At 42.3% G+C, this 19,933-nt stretch overlaps 2 protein-coding genes across 2 annotated transcripts; one reads left to right on the top strand and one right to left on the bottom strand.

Annotated features, from left to right (window-relative positions):
* The first annotated feature begins 9,982 nt into the window (after window positions 1-9,982).
* On the top strand, window positions 9,983-16,512 carry LOC125285831 (E3 ubiquitin-protein ligase RING2-A-like). The gene is made up of 7 exons (XM_048230469.1): window positions 9,983-10,237; window positions 10,847-10,938; window positions 12,006-12,166; window positions 12,659-12,874; window positions 14,145-14,468; window positions 14,822-15,047; window positions 15,507-16,512. Exons 2-7 carry the CDS (start codon window positions 10,861-10,863, stop codon window positions 15,660-15,662), a joined length of 1,161 nt encoding a protein of 386 aa, XP_048086426.1. The 5' UTR covers window positions 9,983-10,237; window positions 10,847-10,860; the 3' UTR covers window positions 15,663-16,512.
* Window positions 16,513-17,235: 723 nt separating this feature from the next.
* On the bottom strand, window positions 17,236-19,925 carry rps18 (ribosomal protein S18). The gene is made up of 6 exons (XM_048230476.1): window positions 19,823-19,925; window positions 19,048-19,146; window positions 18,847-18,933; window positions 18,634-18,735; window positions 18,324-18,415; window positions 17,236-17,359 (listed from the first exon to the last, which is right to left on the bottom strand). Exons 1-6 carry the CDS (start codon window positions 19,823-19,825, stop codon window positions 17,284-17,286), a joined length of 459 nt encoding a protein of 152 aa, XP_048086433.1. The 5' UTR covers window positions 19,826-19,925; the 3' UTR covers window positions 17,236-17,283.
* Window positions 19,926-19,933: the final 8 nt, after the last annotated feature.

The following is a 19,933-nucleotide window of genomic DNA, read 5'->3' as shown; positions in this document are numbered from 1 at the left end:
AGTTCTAGAAGAAAGATAAAATTGTATGTGGTATTCGTTCAAGAAAACAGAAAAAACTTCCCTGGGTCATCAGAAACAGCATCCTTTGGCAGGCCACACAGGTTGATGCAAATTTTATCAAAAACAAACATAATTGATATTTCACCCTTTCTTCTGGTTGCCTAAAACCAGCTGCAACTCGTTCAACATAGACCAGCAGGAGGTTCAACTACAACCACAAAGTCCTTAATGGGAGGTATTAGTCAGATTGCTTAGAAGTTGGTGGAATTGTTAGAAAAGTTCTTCTCATTTGTCATTTGCAAGTGTAACACGGCAGCATGTGATATAGTTTTTGCCCATGTTTTCCAAATATATATAGCCACTTTATAGCCATTTGATGAAAATCAGACACATCTAAAAAAGATCAATAATCACCATCAGAAATGGTTAACTGTCTAATTATAATATAATCCTGAACATCTCTTTTTACACATATAAGAATTCAAAAAATGTCTTATCATTTTATTTTATTTGCTCATTTCAAAATAATATATTAGTCTCTATTTTGAAAAAATATATATATTCTCCCTCAAATTAAAACACATCTTCACAAACCTTTTTTCAAATGACTGAAAAGACGACAGCTTTGTATTGCGGTAAAATAGCTCTGCATGTTAATAGTTCTACCCGTAACTCCCTGTTGTGTTTTGCACCACATTTCACTTTATTGAAAGTTTACAGTATGTTGTTGGACATATGAAATCTTAGAGGAAGTGAAAAGTGAATTAGTTGAGTAGATTTTAAGGGAGTCATGATGTCAGTGTGATACTGATCTAATTGCCATTTTTTTATTTAGACCATATGACTACTAACTGATAATTTTAATGTTAATGTAATGTTTATTGATGTCATTGTAAGTCGCTTTGGACAAAAGCATCTGCTAGGACAAACAAACAAACATCTATCCCGGTTTCATCATAGTCACACTGAAGTTTGATCCAAATTATTAAGCACACAAGAAAATGCCTGGGTTCACATCACACTAACCAGAGTCCAAGTCCATTTCTGTGTCTAGACTCAATCCTTTCGATCCTTTTGGGGTTCTTTTTATCTAAAGCAGAATAACAAGTTTGAACATCTGGTCAGCCAGGCTTGGTCTGGAGGCCCTCTGCCCTTGTGGTCCGCTCTGTTGGTCTGGCTGGCCCTGCACCTTCATATTCTCCCCTTGTCTGTCCACTCTCCTTCAAGTTCACATCTCTCCAGCCTTCTGTCTCTGAGGCTCGCCAGGGCACTCGGTTGACCCCTGAGCAATAGGCAGGAATGGGGGTCCCCATTGTGATAATGCTAATCACGACGGCCAATTGAATATCCCCACCCGATTTGATTACAGACATCTGCATATTGAGCATCTGCCCCCTGAAAATCTTCCAGCACCCCTCCCACCCAGTTCTCTCACCCCCCTCGGGTAGCCCCATGACCCCGAGGGCAGCCCGCAGCCCAGCCCAGTCCACCCCCCAACCTCCCCCTCTGACCTGCCAGACCCCTCCACAATCGCAGACCCCGCCCTGGAGACAGACCGGCCTGAGTTCAAGGTAAACGTTCCCTTTCTGCTTTGGTCTGTGGCCCTCAAGAGCCTAACCCTAGCCCCTGGTAATCATATGCACCGCTCTTTTCTGGAGGTCGAGGTGGGGGGTTCTCACACTTTTTTTTTTCTATCAACCTCTGACAGCACTCAATAGCATGACGGTGGTCTGAAAAATCAGAGCCTTTCGATGCTAAATCAATTCTCCTCCAAATAAAAAAAAGGGCTGCTCTTTCTTTAGTCATTTGTTTTTTTTTTTTCCACAACCGTTTTCCTATTCTGGTTCTGATTTATCAGACCTTCTGTGTTGTCTGGGAATGATACCAAAGCATGTCAGAAGGTTAGAGCAACAGAAAACTGGCTGTCAAGACAGGCGTGTGGTGTGATCTGTCTGTTCAGTGCTTTGCCAGCACTGAACAAGTGCCACACAATTTCACAAACAAAAGTTTTTAAGTACTCCCATTTTGTTGTTTCTCTTTTAAATTACAGATAAATAATAATCTATAACATAATATGCTATTTTATATTAATAATATACTTTCAGGCATGTATGTTTCTTGAAAGCCCCCTGTGTCCAATAGGTCCGATATATATGTAATCTCAGAGTCAAGAAATGGAGCCAACAGAGGCAACACAAAAACTCTCATCAGGGGGTGCAACAGCCTTTAGCTCCAACTAGACTATCAAAATGTGAAATAGTTGCCTAACCTGATTTGAGGGATCTAAATAATTTTGAGTGATCTATCTATCTATCTAGTGATCTAACATGTTGAAAAGTTTAGGTTATTCATTCAAATGTCTTTTCTTGGTGAAGTCAGCCAGAATGATGAGCGTCATTTGACTATGTTGTGTATAAAAGGATATATACTATTGTTGTCAGTCATTTCGGATCCTATGTTCAGTGTCTTAATTATGATTTTCTGGGCTGTTGTTATCAAAGACCTCACTGAAAATAAAAAAAGAACATTTCAGCATTACACATCTCACATCTCGGCATGTACTATTGAAACAGTATCTAATATTTTCTGTGTTGAACACATTAAGCAGTCTGCTTGACAAATTGTGATACTGTGTGACAATGTGCAAACCCTCTCATATATGAGTAAATTACAAGGTTTAAAACTCAGTTGTGCATTTCAGTATCTATTGAAGAAAATCATGCTCAGTTAAGGATGACTACCGTGATTTCCCAACTATTAACTGCGGCTTATACATTGTTTTGCAAAATTTCTTCAGCTATGAGGTTAATACACGGGGGCAGTTCATATAGTATTAATATGGTTTAATTCTTTTAACTTGCATAAAACACTGTCCTGCGGCTTATACACAATGCGGCTAATACACAGGAAATTACTGTATGCTAAAGATGATGTGGCATTGGGATGTATCATAAGACTCCATGTAATGTAACAACTTGAAACTATCTTGGTCAAATGTCTACAGCAAAAGACAGGCTCTGATGGTAGACATACTGTGAAGCACTGTGCAGCCCAAGGATGTAATCAATCTGGGGATGAGGTGTGATCTTTGAACTCTCCTCCTCACACCCTGATGAGATACTAATTTGTCTTTGATGTAAAATATTTGGTCAATGTCCCGGTCTGCAGTGCCAGCAGCGGTTGGCATGGAATGACTATCTGTGTAGCACATTTGGTTACAAGCAGGGGTGTAGTCTAATCGGCTGTAGTGGATATATGTGATGTAGTAGTTAGCTGTAATGGGTACTGTGATCGACCCCAAATGTTAGTATGTATCCTTGCCTATATTTTAAGTGGATATACTGAGATGTTGATGCTTTTTAAGTGGGTATATTGCATAGTCCTGCGTATTACTGGTTACAAGATGGCTTGTAGATGTTAATTCTCTTCAGGTGAACCCTTTGGAATCAAACACTATGGCTGCAAAAGATAAAATACAAAATCAATAAATGTTTCTTAATGTTCTACACAGTGCAGATGAATCCATTTAAACTTTAATAGTGTACATCAGATTAAAATATATGTCGAAAGACATGCTTTTTCAGTTGGTTGACAGCAAACACAAATGGTGAAGTTAAAAATATTTGGGTTCTTTTCTCAACTAAACACTGCAGGACATGAAGTGTTCAAGTGATAAGCTATTTTAATGGTGTGACATGAGAAAATGATTTCTCGTGAAAGTATCGCCACAATTCATAAATCGGAGTCTCAGAGATTGAGATATCATGTTGCCGTGTGTGTCATTTTTTCGGTCACGGAGGAAGTTGCGCCCCTTGTCTCTCCCTTTGGAGCATATCTGTCGCTACAACACCACATTCAAAGCCTTTGTGGCGCATGGCCTTGCTGTGAACACAGTTTCTGCTGATCCACAAAAGGTGTCAAACGGAGCATTGGACTAAAACTGCCGTGTTCTCCCACGGCTGCCCTTAATCCTATTATCGCTACCCGTTTCATACAGATCAACCCCCTGCTACCTTCAGCCTCTCCCCATTGTGCCATCCACCCAAAGCCAACTGAGCGCTTTGCTGGGGATGGATGGTGTGGCCTTATATCAAAAGCTTGCTAAGCAGGTATGTGTGCATGTATGATATGAACTGATACAGTGGCTGAGTGGATTTAATACCTTTGTTTTCATTTAAATCATGTAATTTACTTATTGTTCAAATCATCATATTTTGAGATTAGGTCTCAATAATCTGTGGTGGTAATCTCATTGCTGTAATCTGTGTTTTATTCCAGCTATTGAATCTATATTAAATCCTTAACGTTTTTGCAACATTGAGCAATTGTGATATTTAAGGTTTCTTGTCTTTTGTGCCATCAGTGAGAATTTTCTGATTCAAAGGACCAGACCGGAATGAAACATTTGCAAATGTCCAATTGTTTCTCCAAGTATCACTTATCTGTTTTAAAGCCCCTGTATGCACATGCAAGCACACACACACACACACACACACACACACCTCCAAGCTGCCCTCAATAGACGCATTTGTGAAGACATTGACCAGAGTCAATTGCCTGTCAAATGCTATGCACGATTAGGCAGCAGTGGCTATTGCTCCTAATATGTGAGGTCTCCTATAGAGCAGCATCGGTGGGCCTCTTTTTTAAACTCACACGCCTGCACACACACACACACGCACACACACACACACACTCACTCACACGCCTGCACACACACACAGACTCACACGCCTACACACCAACACGCCTGCACACGCACACACACACACACACTTTCATCTAACTGCACAGTTCAATGCTAATGTCCAGTGTGCTGTCCAGTCGATTGAGCCCTGCAAAAAAGCCCAAGAAATCCCTCCCTTTTTTCTCACCCTCATCTTCTCTTGTGCTGTCCAGCTGCCTATAACCTCTGACCCCTAACCCTTACTCCTGACCCCTGGACTCATTCCCACGCCACGCCCTTTTGTGTGGACCTCGCCATGGCAACAGCGCGGCCACGGCTACCACGGTAACAGATGGACAGGGCCTTGGAAATAACTTCATTCAACCGAGCCGCGGACAATCTGCCCCCTGGATCCCCCACCTCCCCCCCCCCCCTCTTCTCCTCCACCCCTCTCACCCCCATCGCACCCCAATCGCACAATTCATTCCACTGCAGGGTCTCTGGTCATGCAGACTGATAAAGTCATTACCAACAGCCTTGCAGATTCATCTTGGCATGCAACATAGACATGCACATGGAAATACGGTTCAGATATTGTTATCGCATTGGACGACATGATGCAGTTGGCTTATCCGGCAGGAAACCAAATCACAGTCAGCTATGAGGACATGTGCTGTGAGGAGGCTAGCAGAAACTCAGTGCAGTGTAATAATTATTTATATCAGTCACAGGTATATATGAGGTAGACTACCAGAGAAGTCTTTGGACATTTATGCTTTGCTAAAGAATATCTATGTAAAGAAATATTATATTTATTACATCATTTGGTGTCTGTTCAGTTTCCTAGTTTGTCTCGCCCCTAAGTAGAAGTAATTATGGGTATTGTATAGGTGTGTGTGTGTTTCTGTGTGTGTTTGTTTTCATGTTTCTTTTCACTAAGCCCAGTTCCAGTTTATGGCCCTTGTGGGGTTGCTTGAAAAAAACCAAAAAAGCACAAGGTGTCGGAAACACTTCCTCTTGTCCCTCAGAAGAGCTTGATGGCCTTTAACCCAACAGGGAACAAACAAGAAAACAAGCACACAATGTGAGGACACACTCAGCTAATGAAGTCTCTCTCTCAACATACTGTTTCCCACATGTTTCACTGAATGTCTTTACAAACATTTCTGTTGTGTCACATCAACCCCAGTGGTACTTTATGTGTTAGTGGTAGTTTAAACATCAATAGAGGCATTTTCATGGTGCAAAAGCTAATTTTCTGCCAAAAAAGTTTTGGACTTTGACTACCACTGAATAAAACACATTATGTATATAATGAGTAGTATAAATGATGCTCCTATCAAAGGACTGACCATAGCTTATGCTTTCTTTGCAACACCACAGAGCCACAGGCCCTGAAATCACACAAGTGCAGCCACTTATTTAGTTTTTTGAATTTGCAATCACTCCATCCAGCATCTGCATCACTATCTTTCCCTCTCTGCCCAGCCCTCTCTCCCTCCCCCCCTCCCCTCTCTCTCTCTCTCATTTCTCCCCTCCCTCCCCTTTTGCTCAATTCATTGTGCCAAAGGAGATTTTCTCCATTGAGGCCCAGTTTCTTAGGTAACCCCAGTGCTGCATGAAATGAGAAGGATAGAGAGAGAGAGGGAGAGAGAAAGAAGGAGAGAGAGGAGAGAGAGGGTTGGTGGGTGGGTGAGTGGGAGGGAAAGAGGGAGGGAGAGAGGAAGGCAGCGAGAAGCAAACTGGGGGGACAGTGCAAGGAGCGGGCAGAAGTGTCCAAGACACACAAGGAAGAAGTTGCAAAAACAGCCTAAGCAGAAGTCCACAGGAGAGATGGACAAAGTAGGGCAGGTGTTTCAGAGATCACCCTGCAAACTCCAAGGTCCGAGGGAAGGAGGAAAAGAACAGCAAGAAGTCATGGATGAACAAGAACTGAGGATGTTCCCGGCAAACGAGGGATTTTCTGCAAAGAGGGTTTTTTGTTCTTTTGCTGAGTCTTCCATGAAACACAGTATTTAATGTAGGCCTAGGTCTTAGCATTCTTTCCCTCTTGAAAAAAAAACTGAAAGCCTTTCTCTGTGTGGCACTGCTGGTCACACAAACTTTATTTTTTTTATTTTATTATTTTTTTTTCAATTTTACTTGGCAAATCAGAAAGAAGACGCTTGTCCACCTGCTACAGAATATCATTGCAGTGTTTTCTATCTGTATGTACATTTTGTACATACACCGCATGTATCATTCTTGCCGTATTTAGTGTATTTTGAGGCGTTTTCTCTGAGGAAAGCAGGTGCCATCGTAGTAACCTCCAGCTCGTGGGGAGGCCTGCTGCTCCCAAACTCTGACCTGAAGGGGTCAAGCAGGTGCTGCAGAAGGACGGCTGCAGCTGACCAACTTTTGGGATCCAGTGTGCAGTGAGTGACAGCAGTAACAGTGGCCATGTGCTGATTCATTGTAGGCCAATTGTTCATTCAACTATTCAATGGTGAATTATTTGAAACATTTGAAGTCATTTTATTTGTAGCTTAAGTTTTTAGCATATATTTTAGGCACAAAAAGTTTACATATACTGATGATGTTTTGTAAAAACGTTGTATTGGAATACTTGATTCTAAACTTGAGGCAAAATTAGTTGATGTGATAGTATAAATAAGTGACTTTTTTAGCTAAGTTTTGGCACACTTGCTATCAGACAGCCTGTTCCAAACCAGCACATCTGAGAAAGAATACATTTTATGGTTTTCTTTCTTAGGGCTCTCCTGTCATTGTATTTTCTTTTTTTTTCACTTTTCTGTTGTTTTAGTGTCTCTTTTGTGTGGACCATGCTGGCATGCCAAGTTATTATTTAAGCCTCTCTCCTTTGATCCCTGTGAGGGCGAGGAGCCTTTTGTGAAGGTCACTCTGTTGCTGCCCTGTGTGCTGACCCTTCCTCCGATATCCATTGTGCTTCTGTGACTGTGAGGGTCAGCCAGTTATTGAGCCTAAGCCCCAAAGCGGTCCTTACCCCTCTCCTCCTCGACCCTTTTATTAGACTGTTCAGCCGTCCGTACATCCATCCGCCGTGCCAGCGTCCGAGGCCGTCCATCCTATCCCATCTGTCCTGAAACTGGACGTCTGGAGCTGATTGTCCAAACGCAATTCTTGTGTATACCAGTGTGAAAGCAGGAGTTGTGGATGGACATCACGCCCCCGACGGTCCCCAGCTCTTCCAGAAGGGGACGGCCGCATGGACACACAGTCTTCTGGAGGAGGCCTCTCTGTGGCCATGTTGGCCTTTTGTGTGGTGAGTAGCAGCGAGAACAGCAAAAAAAAAAAAAAAAAAAAAAGAAACGCCCCACCACAGCACAGCACAGCATAGCACACAACCCAGCACTCAGCAGGGCTTCCTGTCGGCTCAGAGCCTGGGACCCAGGAGGTGGGATTGGAGTGACACTCCAGTGCCGGGAAGAAAGAAGTTGAGCAAGCAGAGTGAACACAGAGTACGAGAGAGAGAGATAGAGAGAGAGTGAGTGGGGGAGTGAAAGAGCCATGGAGAGAGAGAGGGTGGGGGTGAGTGTTGAAAACACTTATCTCTACAGAGGCCAGTTGGACATGTCTGATTTGTTCTGCCGTTTGTGTATTTTCACCTACTTCTGCGTCTGTTGCCATTCTCCCAGTGGCTGTCCGTCTCCCTCAGCGCCTCTCAAAGGAAAAGGGTGGGAAGTGAGCGAGAATGGGAATGAATGAGAGTGTGTGCGTGTGTGAAGAATGGGGCCAGCGAAAGACAGAAAGTGAGAGAAAGAGGGGGATTGGGGTGAGACGCAGAGGAGGGGTGCAGCCCCGCGAAAGTGGGATTAGAATAGAAAGAGGCAGAGGAAGACAGAAAGTTGGATTTGGAGGGACACTTTGGAAAGGAAATTTTGATTTTATTTTTTGAATTGGGATAATTTGTCTTTTTTTTTAATAGGGATTTTATTTTGTAAATCACAATTTTCTTGGAGTTTTCCAGAAAAGTTAAGGTTTTCGAAGTGGGCCCCAGATGAAAGAGTATGTTTAAAATGACAAGGCAATAATGTAGCAAGAGGGAATGCGATAAAGGAAGGAAGGGACGGAGAGAGAGAGAGAGGGAGAGAGAGAGAGGGAGAGAGAGATCAAGAGGAAGCCAGCATTAATATGCTAATGGCCTGAGTGAGCACACAACAGGCGCACTGACCAAGCAAATCACTGCTGGACACACACTGGGGCTAATCCCCCACACAGTGCTCACGCTCGCCTCACACACACACACACACACACACACACACACACACACACACACACACACACACAAAATGTCAACCGGTGACTGATGTCCTCACATGTAAACAGTGATACAGTGAGGTGGGCAGGTCCTGTACCAAAATATAACTTTTAGATTATTGTTGACTCTCATTGTGTCCACCTCTCTCTCCCTTATTTACAAACTCACACACCACACACAATACACACACACACACACACAATACACACACACACAATACACACACAGTCCGTCAGAATCTCCATGGTTATTTAGCCCTGTGGAACCCTTGCTTGGTAGCTTGTGTGTGGATTGTTCTGAGATTGTCAGTTACAGGTTGGTGGGGCTTCGCCCTGCTGCAGTTCTAGTCCTGTCACCCAGAGCAGCCATATTTCCTAAAAAGATATTTGGCCATCTGTGGCTGCCCCAAAAAAGAACTTCAAACATCTTCTGACAAAGCCACAAATCCAGCTTTAACAGTCATATTTGTCATTGTAGTTAGTATGTACTTATCAAGTGACAGGCACTGACATCTTGCATTTAGCCTATATTGCTTTAGGTGTTGTTGTCTTGATTATCCTGTGTAAACTTGTTTTTTTCTTTTTAGATTAAATAAATAAAAACAATAAAAAGAACACTTGTATATATGTTGTCATTTTTAATAATTTTGACTGTTACATAATTACTGCAAATAAATTATTATCAGTTGCATTTTCAGTTGCAGTTCCAAATACAAAACTAGAACAATTTCATCCACTAGCCCGGGGGATCAATGTGTATGACCAACAAAAGCAGGCAGAATCATTATAGTCAAAGGGGTCAAGTGATGAAGATTTTGCCTTTCGGTAGGCTACAGTTCTGATGTTATTTTCACATGGTGTCAAATTGTTGTTGCTGCTGTGCTTATTTTGTAAATCAACATTTATTTTTTCTTTCCTTCATGTATGCTAGAAATTGAAGGTCCGATCCAACATCTAGAACGTATTTTTATATAATGTTTACAGAATTAGAACCACTAGATGTCGCTATGGTATATAGCCAACTGAATACAAAGGAAGTCTACGCAGAGAGATTGTATCCGGCGGAAAGTGACACGTTTTGTAGCTGGTAAATGTTGAGCAAAGCAAAACTAACAACTTACTGTAGACCTGCAGATAATTAGCTATCGTCGTAAATGTATAGTACTTATGAGTTGCATCATTCCCAAAAGCGTCAGAAGTTCGCTTTGATCGAGTATTTTCCTCTCCCGTCGTTGGTGTAAACTGCCGAGCAACGAGCCAGCTGTTCATCACCTCTTCTACGTAACCACTGAAGTAAGTACGACACAGCTGTTGACAGCTTAAGTAGCCTAAACCTCAAGGGAACGTTTCAGTGAGGGTATGATGGTGACACTGTGACACAGTTAATAAGCAAACTGCCTCGAATGCAGGATTGTGCAGTAGGACTGTCAACTTTCTGTCTGTTTCTGTTTCTTTGTTGTTCATGCATGTTCACTTGTCACTTTGTTGGATAGCCTACAACATTTTTGTTGGGACATTGTAAGTTCTGCGTTATAAACAGTTGTGTACTTATTTATGTAGTTAGTATGTACTTATCAAGTGACATAAGCATTGATAAGAACCTTAAAACCTGAAACATTGACATGACATAACTTCCTGCAAGAGCACGCCTACTTCAGGTAGGCTATCCCCTAATCACTTAGGCCTATATTCTAATGATGCCCAGTAGCCTAAGCCTACCCACACAATTGACTGTAAACATATCAAATACAGACAAGTAAATTAATACAATACATTGAAAATAGTTTGAATTGATTCTCTGTATCACGTCACTGAAGAACTAAGTCTTAATTTTTCTGTTGCTGTTTGCATCCCATTCTCTGACTCAGCCTGGGATTTTTGATGGGTTACCTTGTTCCTCAGGTTATTCTGACCAGATGGCAAACCCAGTGAACATCCAGGCTCCTAGTAAGACCTGGGAGCTGAGTTTATATGAGTTGCACAGAACTCCCCAGGTAAAGTACCAGTACATATGACTTAAGACAGCTCAATTAGGGCCGTAAGCCACTCATTTTGAAAAGGATGAGCCTAAACATTCTGATTACACATACATTCTTACTCAATGATATTGATATTTATATGCATTCTCCCATGTCCCTACACTAAGTGTCCACCCACTTCACTTGAAGTCTGACAATTGCAAAAGATGCATTTTATTTTTTTTAGATATACATTTTTCAGGGATGCCAGCTATTTGTACATAACTAAGTGATTTCTGTATTTCCTACACATATAATTTCCAATTAGATATATTATGAAGTTGAGATCAAGTTAAAAAGTACAAAAGCATAAAAAATAATATCCGCCAAACCAATCAAGGCAATGAGGCAGTCAACAGAGACATGCCTAGATGCCAATCATATGTTAGCCAATGGAAAACAAGTTACAGTGGTTAGAGAGAGGGGTAATATTTGTTTGACTGTATGTTGAAATGAATACACCTCTGCAAAAATGACTGACCCTTAAGGATCCAAATCCAAATCAAGACGAGTACTTTTACACAGTAACAGTACATGTGTGTATAGTATATATACTCTTTTAATCCCGTGAGGGAAATTTGGTCTCTGCATTTATCCCAATCTGTGAATTAGTGAAACACACTCAGCACACAGTGAGGTGAAGCACACACTAATCCTGGTGCAGTGAGCTGCCTGCAACAACAGTGGCGCTCGGGGACTGAGGGGTTAGGTGCCTTGCTCAAGGGCACTTCAGCCGTTCCTACTGGTCGGGGTTGGAACCGGCAACCCTCCAGTTATAAGTCCGAAGCACTAACCAGTAGGCCACGGCTGCCCCACTCTCTCTGTGTGTGTGTGTGTGTGTGTGTGTGTGTGTGTGTGTGTGTGTGTGTGTGTGTGTGTGTGTGTGTGTGTGTGTGTGTGTGTGTGTGTGTGTGTGTGTGTGTGTGTGTGTGTGTGTGTGTGTGTGTGTGTGTGTGTGTGTGTGTGTGTGTGTGTGTGTGTGTGTGTGTGTGTGTGTGATGGGTGGCGGTGGTCTTGCCCATTTACTTCTTGTCGTTTGGCAGGAAGCCATCATGGATGGAACAGAAATTGCCATATCTCCCCGAAGTCTCCATAGTGAGCTGATGTGTCCCATCTGTCTGGATATGCTCAAAAAGACCATGACCACTAAAGAGTGCCTGCATCGCTTCTGTAATGACTGTATTGTCACTGCCCTCAGATCAGGGTGTGTATTCTCTCTCTCTCTCTCACACTCACACACACACACACACACACGGAACACTGAAAGCACACAATTTAGCAAAACAAGCTGCACTTTAAAATGAGGTCTGCAACTTGGATGGAAAGATTAACAGCTGAGGGAGTCAACAATATGTCAGACTCAGCTCTCTATACATTTTGAGTAGTTAGTGCCATACATACAATAGGTACCACAAGTACATGCCCTTTAAGGCTTTGAGTATAACATGTGCATTCTCCATAGTATGCTCTTGTTCAGTCTCTTTTTCTACTAAAGTAGTATTCCTAATAGCTAACCCCTGCTGTTTTGAAAACAAATACCCAATGCCAAAAATAACCACGCTGATTACAGTTGCCCTGGCAACATTTTTGGCAAATCTGATTCAATCCTAAAATCTCGCCGAGGTCATGCGAGTCAAAAAAGATTATATCTTACTCAACCGATTCCCCAAATTTTCTCTCTCCCCCCCCCTCCCAGGAACAAAGAGTGCCCTACCTGCCGCAAGAAGCTGGTGTCAAAGCGTTCGCTTCGCCACGACCCCAATTTCGATGCCCTCATCTCGAAGATCTACCCGAGCCGGGACGAGTACGAGGCCCATCAGCGGCGCGCGCTGGACCGCTTCAAGCAGCTGCACAACCCACAGCCGCTCATCCTCAGCATCGAGGAGGGCATCCGCCTGCAGGCCAAATACAGGTCGAGGGTCAACAGAGGGTTGGGCCAGGGGGTGGGGGGGGGGGGTCTGTCTCTCTCGCCGTACTTGCCAAGAGATAGAAATATGATTGCAGTTGAATACAGTGCCCGCCAACATTAATTGGCATCCCTGGTAAAGATTAATAAAAATGTTTTTTTTTTTTTTTTTTTAAATTTTTTTACATCTTTTGCTGTTTGATCTTAGTTTCACAATGGAAACAATGAGGACAAAAATCAGTCTTGAACGGGTGCTAGTTTACTCTAAAAGGAAAAAACAAGAAGACCCTTAGAACATCTTCTAAACTAATTCAAGTTATTTAAGGTAATCAGAGTGCTTATGAGCTTTCAAGCAGTAATCTATGAGTGGTTGTTTTATTAAGGTATTTAAAGTCTCACAGAGAGCAGAAGCCCTCGTCACTTGTCAACATGCGAAATACAAGAGAGAGTACACAATTCAAATAATGGCAGTGGCGTTCATAGAACAATGACCATACTGAAAATAACTCCAGACCTAAGTGCAATTATGGTGGAGGGTTGTGATATTCTGGGGCTTTTAATCCAAAGGCTCTGTGAATCATATTAGGGTTTATGGTGTCAGTTTATTTTAAATCAAAATCAGAATGCCTCTGCCATTATACTAACAGTCATGATTGGATCATCCAGCAGGTCAAATGATCTATAACATATGTCCATATCAGCACAACATGGTTTAGTGAACACTGTTTTCTTCCATGGTTATCTCAGTTCCCTGAACTCCTCAGAAAACTAATGATGATCTTAAGAGGAGCATGCACAAGAGAGGACCACAGGATCCTTTCAAATCAAACCGGAGGAATGCTCTCAAATCCCCTGCTTTGTATTTTCAGACTTCATGAGATGTTATAGAAGACTAAAAGCTCTTTATTGGCAAAGGGAGCCTTTAGAAAGATTTAATTTCAGGGGTGCCAATAATTGTGGCACATCTGTAAAAACTGTTGAGGTGAGTTGGAGTTTTGAGGCTAGCGCTGACAAGTCACACAATTCATACCTGAATAAAGCAAACATCCAGTGTGTATACTGCTTTTTTTATTGTATCTTTTTATTTGATAGAAAGCTTGGCATTGCATTGTTGTGCTTGATGTGCTTTGAAATGTTTCAAATACAGAAGCAATCTGCTGTATGATTTTTAACATTCTAATTAGCCACTAAGGTTCATCTGAGGATGTGAATCCCTAATGATCACATCCCTTTCCAGGCAGTTCTAGTTCTAGTGTGTAATCCCACGTTTTCACAGACCTCTGCGGGTGCGCAAAGCTCAGCAGGACGACGGTGACAACACCACCTTCAGTGGTGACGAGGAGAACGCAGACGCCCGCTCTCATGCCTCCCACGACTCTGCCCCCTCGCACCAGACCTCCCTCCTGACCAATCACGCCGCAGAGGCGGGGCCAAGCCAAGCCAAGAGGCCACACGGGTCCGACGAGTCTGGTCCCGAGGCAGACGGCGAGAGCCCCACCCCACCTCGCAAGCTGCAGCGCAACAGCACCAAGTCCGAGATCGAGCTGGTGTTCCACCCACACCCCCTGCTAGTGAACACTGACCTGCACAGCCAGACAAGGTGAGACAGAGGCCTGTCTGGCTGGCACAGCCAGCAATTATCCTTTGGCAACCACAGATTGGGGTTTTCGGGAAGGTTCAAGGTTTCACAATCCTCCTTCAGCAAGACCCACTCAATAGTTTTCATTAACTAAATGAATTAAAATCACCTTGTTGAGATTATACACACAGAATTACTTTATTCCGGTATTCACTAGACTACAGCACATCTAGCATAAACCCCAAGGTTTTTTTTTGTTTATATAATAACAGTGATAACTGTGCATTACATGAGTGTTTTTTTTTTTTACATAGCAAAACGTTATGGTGTCCTTTAGTTTCATTAGAGTCATTTTCTCCCCATCCTGTTTTCAGATATGTCAAAACAACTGCCAATGCCACAGTGGACCACCTCTCCAAGTACCTGGCCTTGCGTATCGCCCTGGAGGAGAGACAGACAGATCGTCCGGCGGAGGAGCCTGGCGTAGGAGAGACAGCAGATGGGGATGAGGACAGCAGGACAAGGGCTCCTGTCCGTCTTCGAGATGTCAGTGAGAAGCAGTACACCATCTACATCACCACCAGCGGCGGCCAGTTCTCTGTGAGTACATCTGACCAAGCTACCATAATGCATGAAATTATTAACAACATGCATATAAAGGAATTTTAATTCAGTGTAAATTAACTATTTAAAGGCACTCACCAAGAACCCAAAATTCCAACAGATTCTTCATTTCATTTACAGTACATAACCTTAGTTTGGGGGCACTAAGGTTATGTACTGTAAATGAAATGAAGAATCTGTTGGAATTTTGGGTTCTTGGTGAGTGCCTTGAAATACTATAAAAAATGTACTTGAAGCAATCTGTCAGTCCTGAAGGTTATTTATTCGATCCTTGGTTGGTTTAAGGAGAGAACTATCAGGGTACAAATCCAGTTCAATAAGCTATATACTTAACTTAACTAACTATACTTAACAGCATCTCTTCACGTTATTGTTGCGCTCTTCCACAATTCGTCTGGTTTTCTTTTGCCAACATCCCATCCCTCCGTCCCTCAGACTCTGAATGGTTCCCTGACTCTGGAGCTAGTGAATGAGAAGTATTGGAAGGTGAACAAACCTCTGGAGCTCTACTACGCTCCCACCCAGGACCAGCCACAGCAGCAGCAGCAGTCTCCTCCACAGCCAGAGAAGTCATCTTCATCACAGCTGTAAAGACTTGTAAGGAGGCTGATAAGAGATCCGTCTCTCTCGTCATTGCTTGCTCTATTATCCCGACAGCATGGAACTGTAAGCCTGATGAATCTCACAACTAAACCACACCCTCTACCCCTGTGTCACCTGTCCAGTGGTTGATGAAAGGACTCTTGGCTCCGGACACAATTGGAGGCATGACATGTATGGAGGGGTTGAAATGTTATCCTTAAGTAAGGATGCTAAGGACTTTTGCATCTGCATAATGCCAAGGTTAACTACCTTCTTTCTTCAAAAGTCAGTCAGTACCATACCTTGAAAAAAAATATTGACTTTTTTTTCACAACCCTATGCATACGGAGAGAGGACTTGACAGTCAGTCTCACCCAGCACAGAACGATGTTTAAATGAACAATTATCTAATTAACAATGAAGGCATTTTTATTACCCATGTTTGTCATAAAGAACAGCAAAGCTGCCATCAACTAGAAAACAATATTGTTACTACGGAGTATCCATGGTGTGCACCAAAGAAACATGTAATTATGGCCTAGAACCGTAAAGATTTAGTTCTGCTATTACTGCAATGTTCAATTTTATAGCTATATAAGGGGCTGCTTTGCAGAATCGTAAATGATCATTCCGCATGAAAGTTGCTTGGCACAATCCACAAGAGCAAATGTCTTTTCAAGACCTCGCTTTAATTTTAAATGTATATAAATCAAGTTTCTAAATGCACTGTCTCCAAACCATAATCTACATTAGGATGGGTAATTTGAATCTCATTTCTTACTGGACAGTCTTCTGTATGTGAACTGCCACTCCGCTATATCCCACTCAAATCTGTTTGGTAAATTCTTTGAGGAAAACAGCTGTTCTCAAGTTTCTGGTCAAAATTCTTCCATTTTTACTTTATCAGGTGAAACTAAAACAGCCTTACGGCTACTGAAAACAATTGACATTTAACTTCAGTCCACATATCTCCACAAGGGATTATAGTGTCCTGATTTTTTTTTGTATAACAGGATCTTTTGTTCAAAACTCACAGAAATATAAGTATTAATAAAAACTACCAGGTGTACGTTTGACAACACCTGAAGTAATCAAGTCAAACATTGCAGCCTTTACAAGTCCTGAGCGCCAATAGACCTAGAAGTCTTTGGGAACAGGTAATCTGCAAAACTTTGCTAGCTTTAGACTCCCTTCAAATGTGTTTGAGTTTGTCAGACTTCATAAGGAGTCATCAACTACCCAGATCCATAAGATTATGCAAAGTAATCCAGTTTCAAACTCAGGACAAAGGTACTAATTCAAAGTTTGGTCTTTTCACATTATCAGAAAGTCTTCTAACCCAAGGTGTTCCCAAACAAATGTTCCTATTTTGATGTACAGGGTCTTTCAGATACTTACTTTTCTGCTAATGTACTCTGACAGACCTAAAAAAAAAAAATCTGTGAAGCCTATGACTTCATGACAGACATCCCATGAATGACCACACATTCCCCCTCAGTTTCAGATTCTCATCTAGCAAATAAATATTCTCATTCACAGTCCAGATAAGCACTTTGCAAAGCACGACAGGAGAAAAACAAGGTTTTTGTGAAATGTGACATTTATTGACACATGGGGTGCAGGGAGAGAATTACTTCTTCTTGGACACACCAACGGTGCGACCACGACGACCGGTGGTCTTGGTGTGCTGGCCACGCACACGCAGACTAAAAGAGAAAGAGAAATATCAGAACAATGAGAATTAGACAAACAATTAAGCAGACCATTAATGGAGCTAAGCTCCGCTCATCCATTCCAGGAAGAGTTATAGCTCAACCACTATTTAACAGCATCCACATAGGCCCCCGACTAAACAAAACTGCCTAGTGCCTATAACCAATAAGTCAACTGTTTACTGAGCAAATTAGAAAGAAACTACATGTTAGTGGCTGTACCTTCATTTAACAAAAAAAATACATTTTTCTTTCCATCATGCCACGTTCGCCTCAAGCCAAATTTCTATGTTCCTATCTTCCTATCTGCTCAAGCAAACGTTATAAGAAATGCAATATTAAAATACAACACACTTGCTTTCTGAATTCAAAGAGTAATTCAGCAATGTGTTTTGAGGATAATTTGTAAGGGGGCATTAAAAAGGTGGGAATAACGGGAAGAGATTCCAAAGGGGATTGCAGATGCTGTTTAAGAAACACTGTTAGTCATTAGACTAAACTGCTGGCAAAGTGGTAAAAAAATGTAGAGCAACCAGTCTGGCTTTCATTTGAATACCTCGACATAGCAACAAGACTGGTCACTTCATGTACATGTCCAGGGAAGTTTTGCTGTTTGCTCTACAAGCCATCATAAGACCACCAGACTATTGTCAAGCTTAATGTGCATATGTTTTGAGTAGCCGGTCTAAAATAAGCAGGAAGATGTTTGAGTTGGGGCCTTTTTTCCCTTATGCAGATCTAGATCGTAGGGAGTGACCGGAAGCTAATGGGAGGGGGAAGACCGTAATGGGACTAGGACATGACAGTGGGTCAGGAAACAAACCACGGTCCCTGTGGGCCCTTGCACCCAAACATAGCTGGGATGCTGCTGCCCGCAGGAGACACTGTTTTACCACTTCAGAGGCCACAGGAGTGTTTTGAGATTTGAAAGATTTATAAATAGAAAAACAGCTCTTACCCCCAGAAGTGCCTGAGACCACGGTGAGCCCTGATTTTCTTCAGTCTCTCCAGATCTTCTCTCAGCTTGTTGTCCAGACCGTTTGCAAGGACCTGAAAGCCAAAGGATACCATGGTTGGTCACCACTGAGTGCAACACAATTCAAGGCATAATGTAATAATTCAGCTATTCAATTTAAGCTAACATCAGATATTTTGAAATAAGGCAAGTAATAGTATACCAAATGGGCATGCATCTTTTCAACACCATTAACCAGTGGTGCAATTTAACAGTTGCAAACAGAGTAAACTGGGAGTACATGGACACATACCTGGCTGTACTTGCCATCCTTGACGTCTTTCTGTCTGTTGAGGAACCAGTCAGGGATTTTGTACTGGCGGGGGTTCTGCATAATGGTGATGACCCTTTCAACCTGTTAACAAAATGTAATCAATTCACAATGTAGAATATACATGTATTACCCATGTAACACTACTAGCAAAATGGCATCTTGCACGTTAATTCAAATCACAACGAACCATACCTCATCCTCTGTGAGTTCTCCAGCCCTCTTGCTGAGGTCGATATCAGCCTTCCTCAGGACGACATGGGCATATCGTCTACCCACACCCTAAAAGAAAGTATCCCACTTGTGAATCAGTGTGTATACCAAGATAGACCTCAAGCAAGAAGGCAACATGCTACACTATGGACCTACTATTTGCCTAAGGATGAGTAAGCTTACCTTAATGGCTGTGATGGCGAAGGCGATCTTCCTCCTACCGTCAATGTTCGTGTTAAGAACACGAAGGATGTGCTGGAACTTCTCAGGAATAACCAGAGACTGAAAGACCATACAACAATGCATTAAAATAGTCAGCCCTCCTTCATATGCACAAAGTTTAATGGCTCCCAGTCGGCTAACTGTTTGATCTATACGTTCAATTCCCCAAGGAAATAGGAAACCAAGCAACTATTTGAGCTGTCTCGAGTCATTTGTCCGTGGCGTGACCACATTGTAACTTTATGGGACGACTTAAACTACAAAAATTCCAGCATGGCAAGTCAAAATGCATGCTGGCTCTCAAATCGATGGCAAACCAAGCCGGCCAGCTAACGTTAACCTAGCATCGCTAGTTCTGTAAAGGCCAATATTTACCTAGGGGGTACAGTATTTATGACCCTTGAGTATGCATTTAAACATTGGTTTCACACCGACCAAGAGGGAAAACCGACACAAGTAATACATGTTTCGGAGAACCAGAAAGCCTTTCTTGAGTCAACTTTATTCCCATGCTCAACAACGACGCGGGCTTGAATATCATAGGGTTGCTAGCTGGCAACTCCAGGGTGTGTTCCTACATTAAATACCTAATCTGTCCAACAAATATCGCATTCCAGTAGACAACAATTGTATTTAATGATCATATTCGAGTCGTTTCTTTCTAACAAAACACAAACAGAAGCAGATGAATCAAGATATTCATTTGGTTATAGCAGAAGCTAAATCTCACACTCACCATTTTGGAAACAGGTTCCGTTCAAAGAGGAACTTCAAGGGCTCTCGCGAGAGTTTATCCGTTGACTTCTCGCAGGAAATGAGTCCACCCTTTATAAATTGCTCGTGTAAC

This window comes from Alosa alosa, chromosome 20 (genome assembly GCF_017589495.1).
Source record: "Alosa alosa isolate M-15738 ecotype Scorff River chromosome 20, AALO_Geno_1.1, whole genome shotgun sequence".
In the NCBI taxonomy this organism is placed as follows: domain Eukaryota; kingdom Metazoa; phylum Chordata; class Actinopteri; order Clupeiformes; family Clupeidae; genus Alosa; species Alosa alosa.
This window is presented reverse-complemented; position numbering and strand designations above follow the sequence as displayed.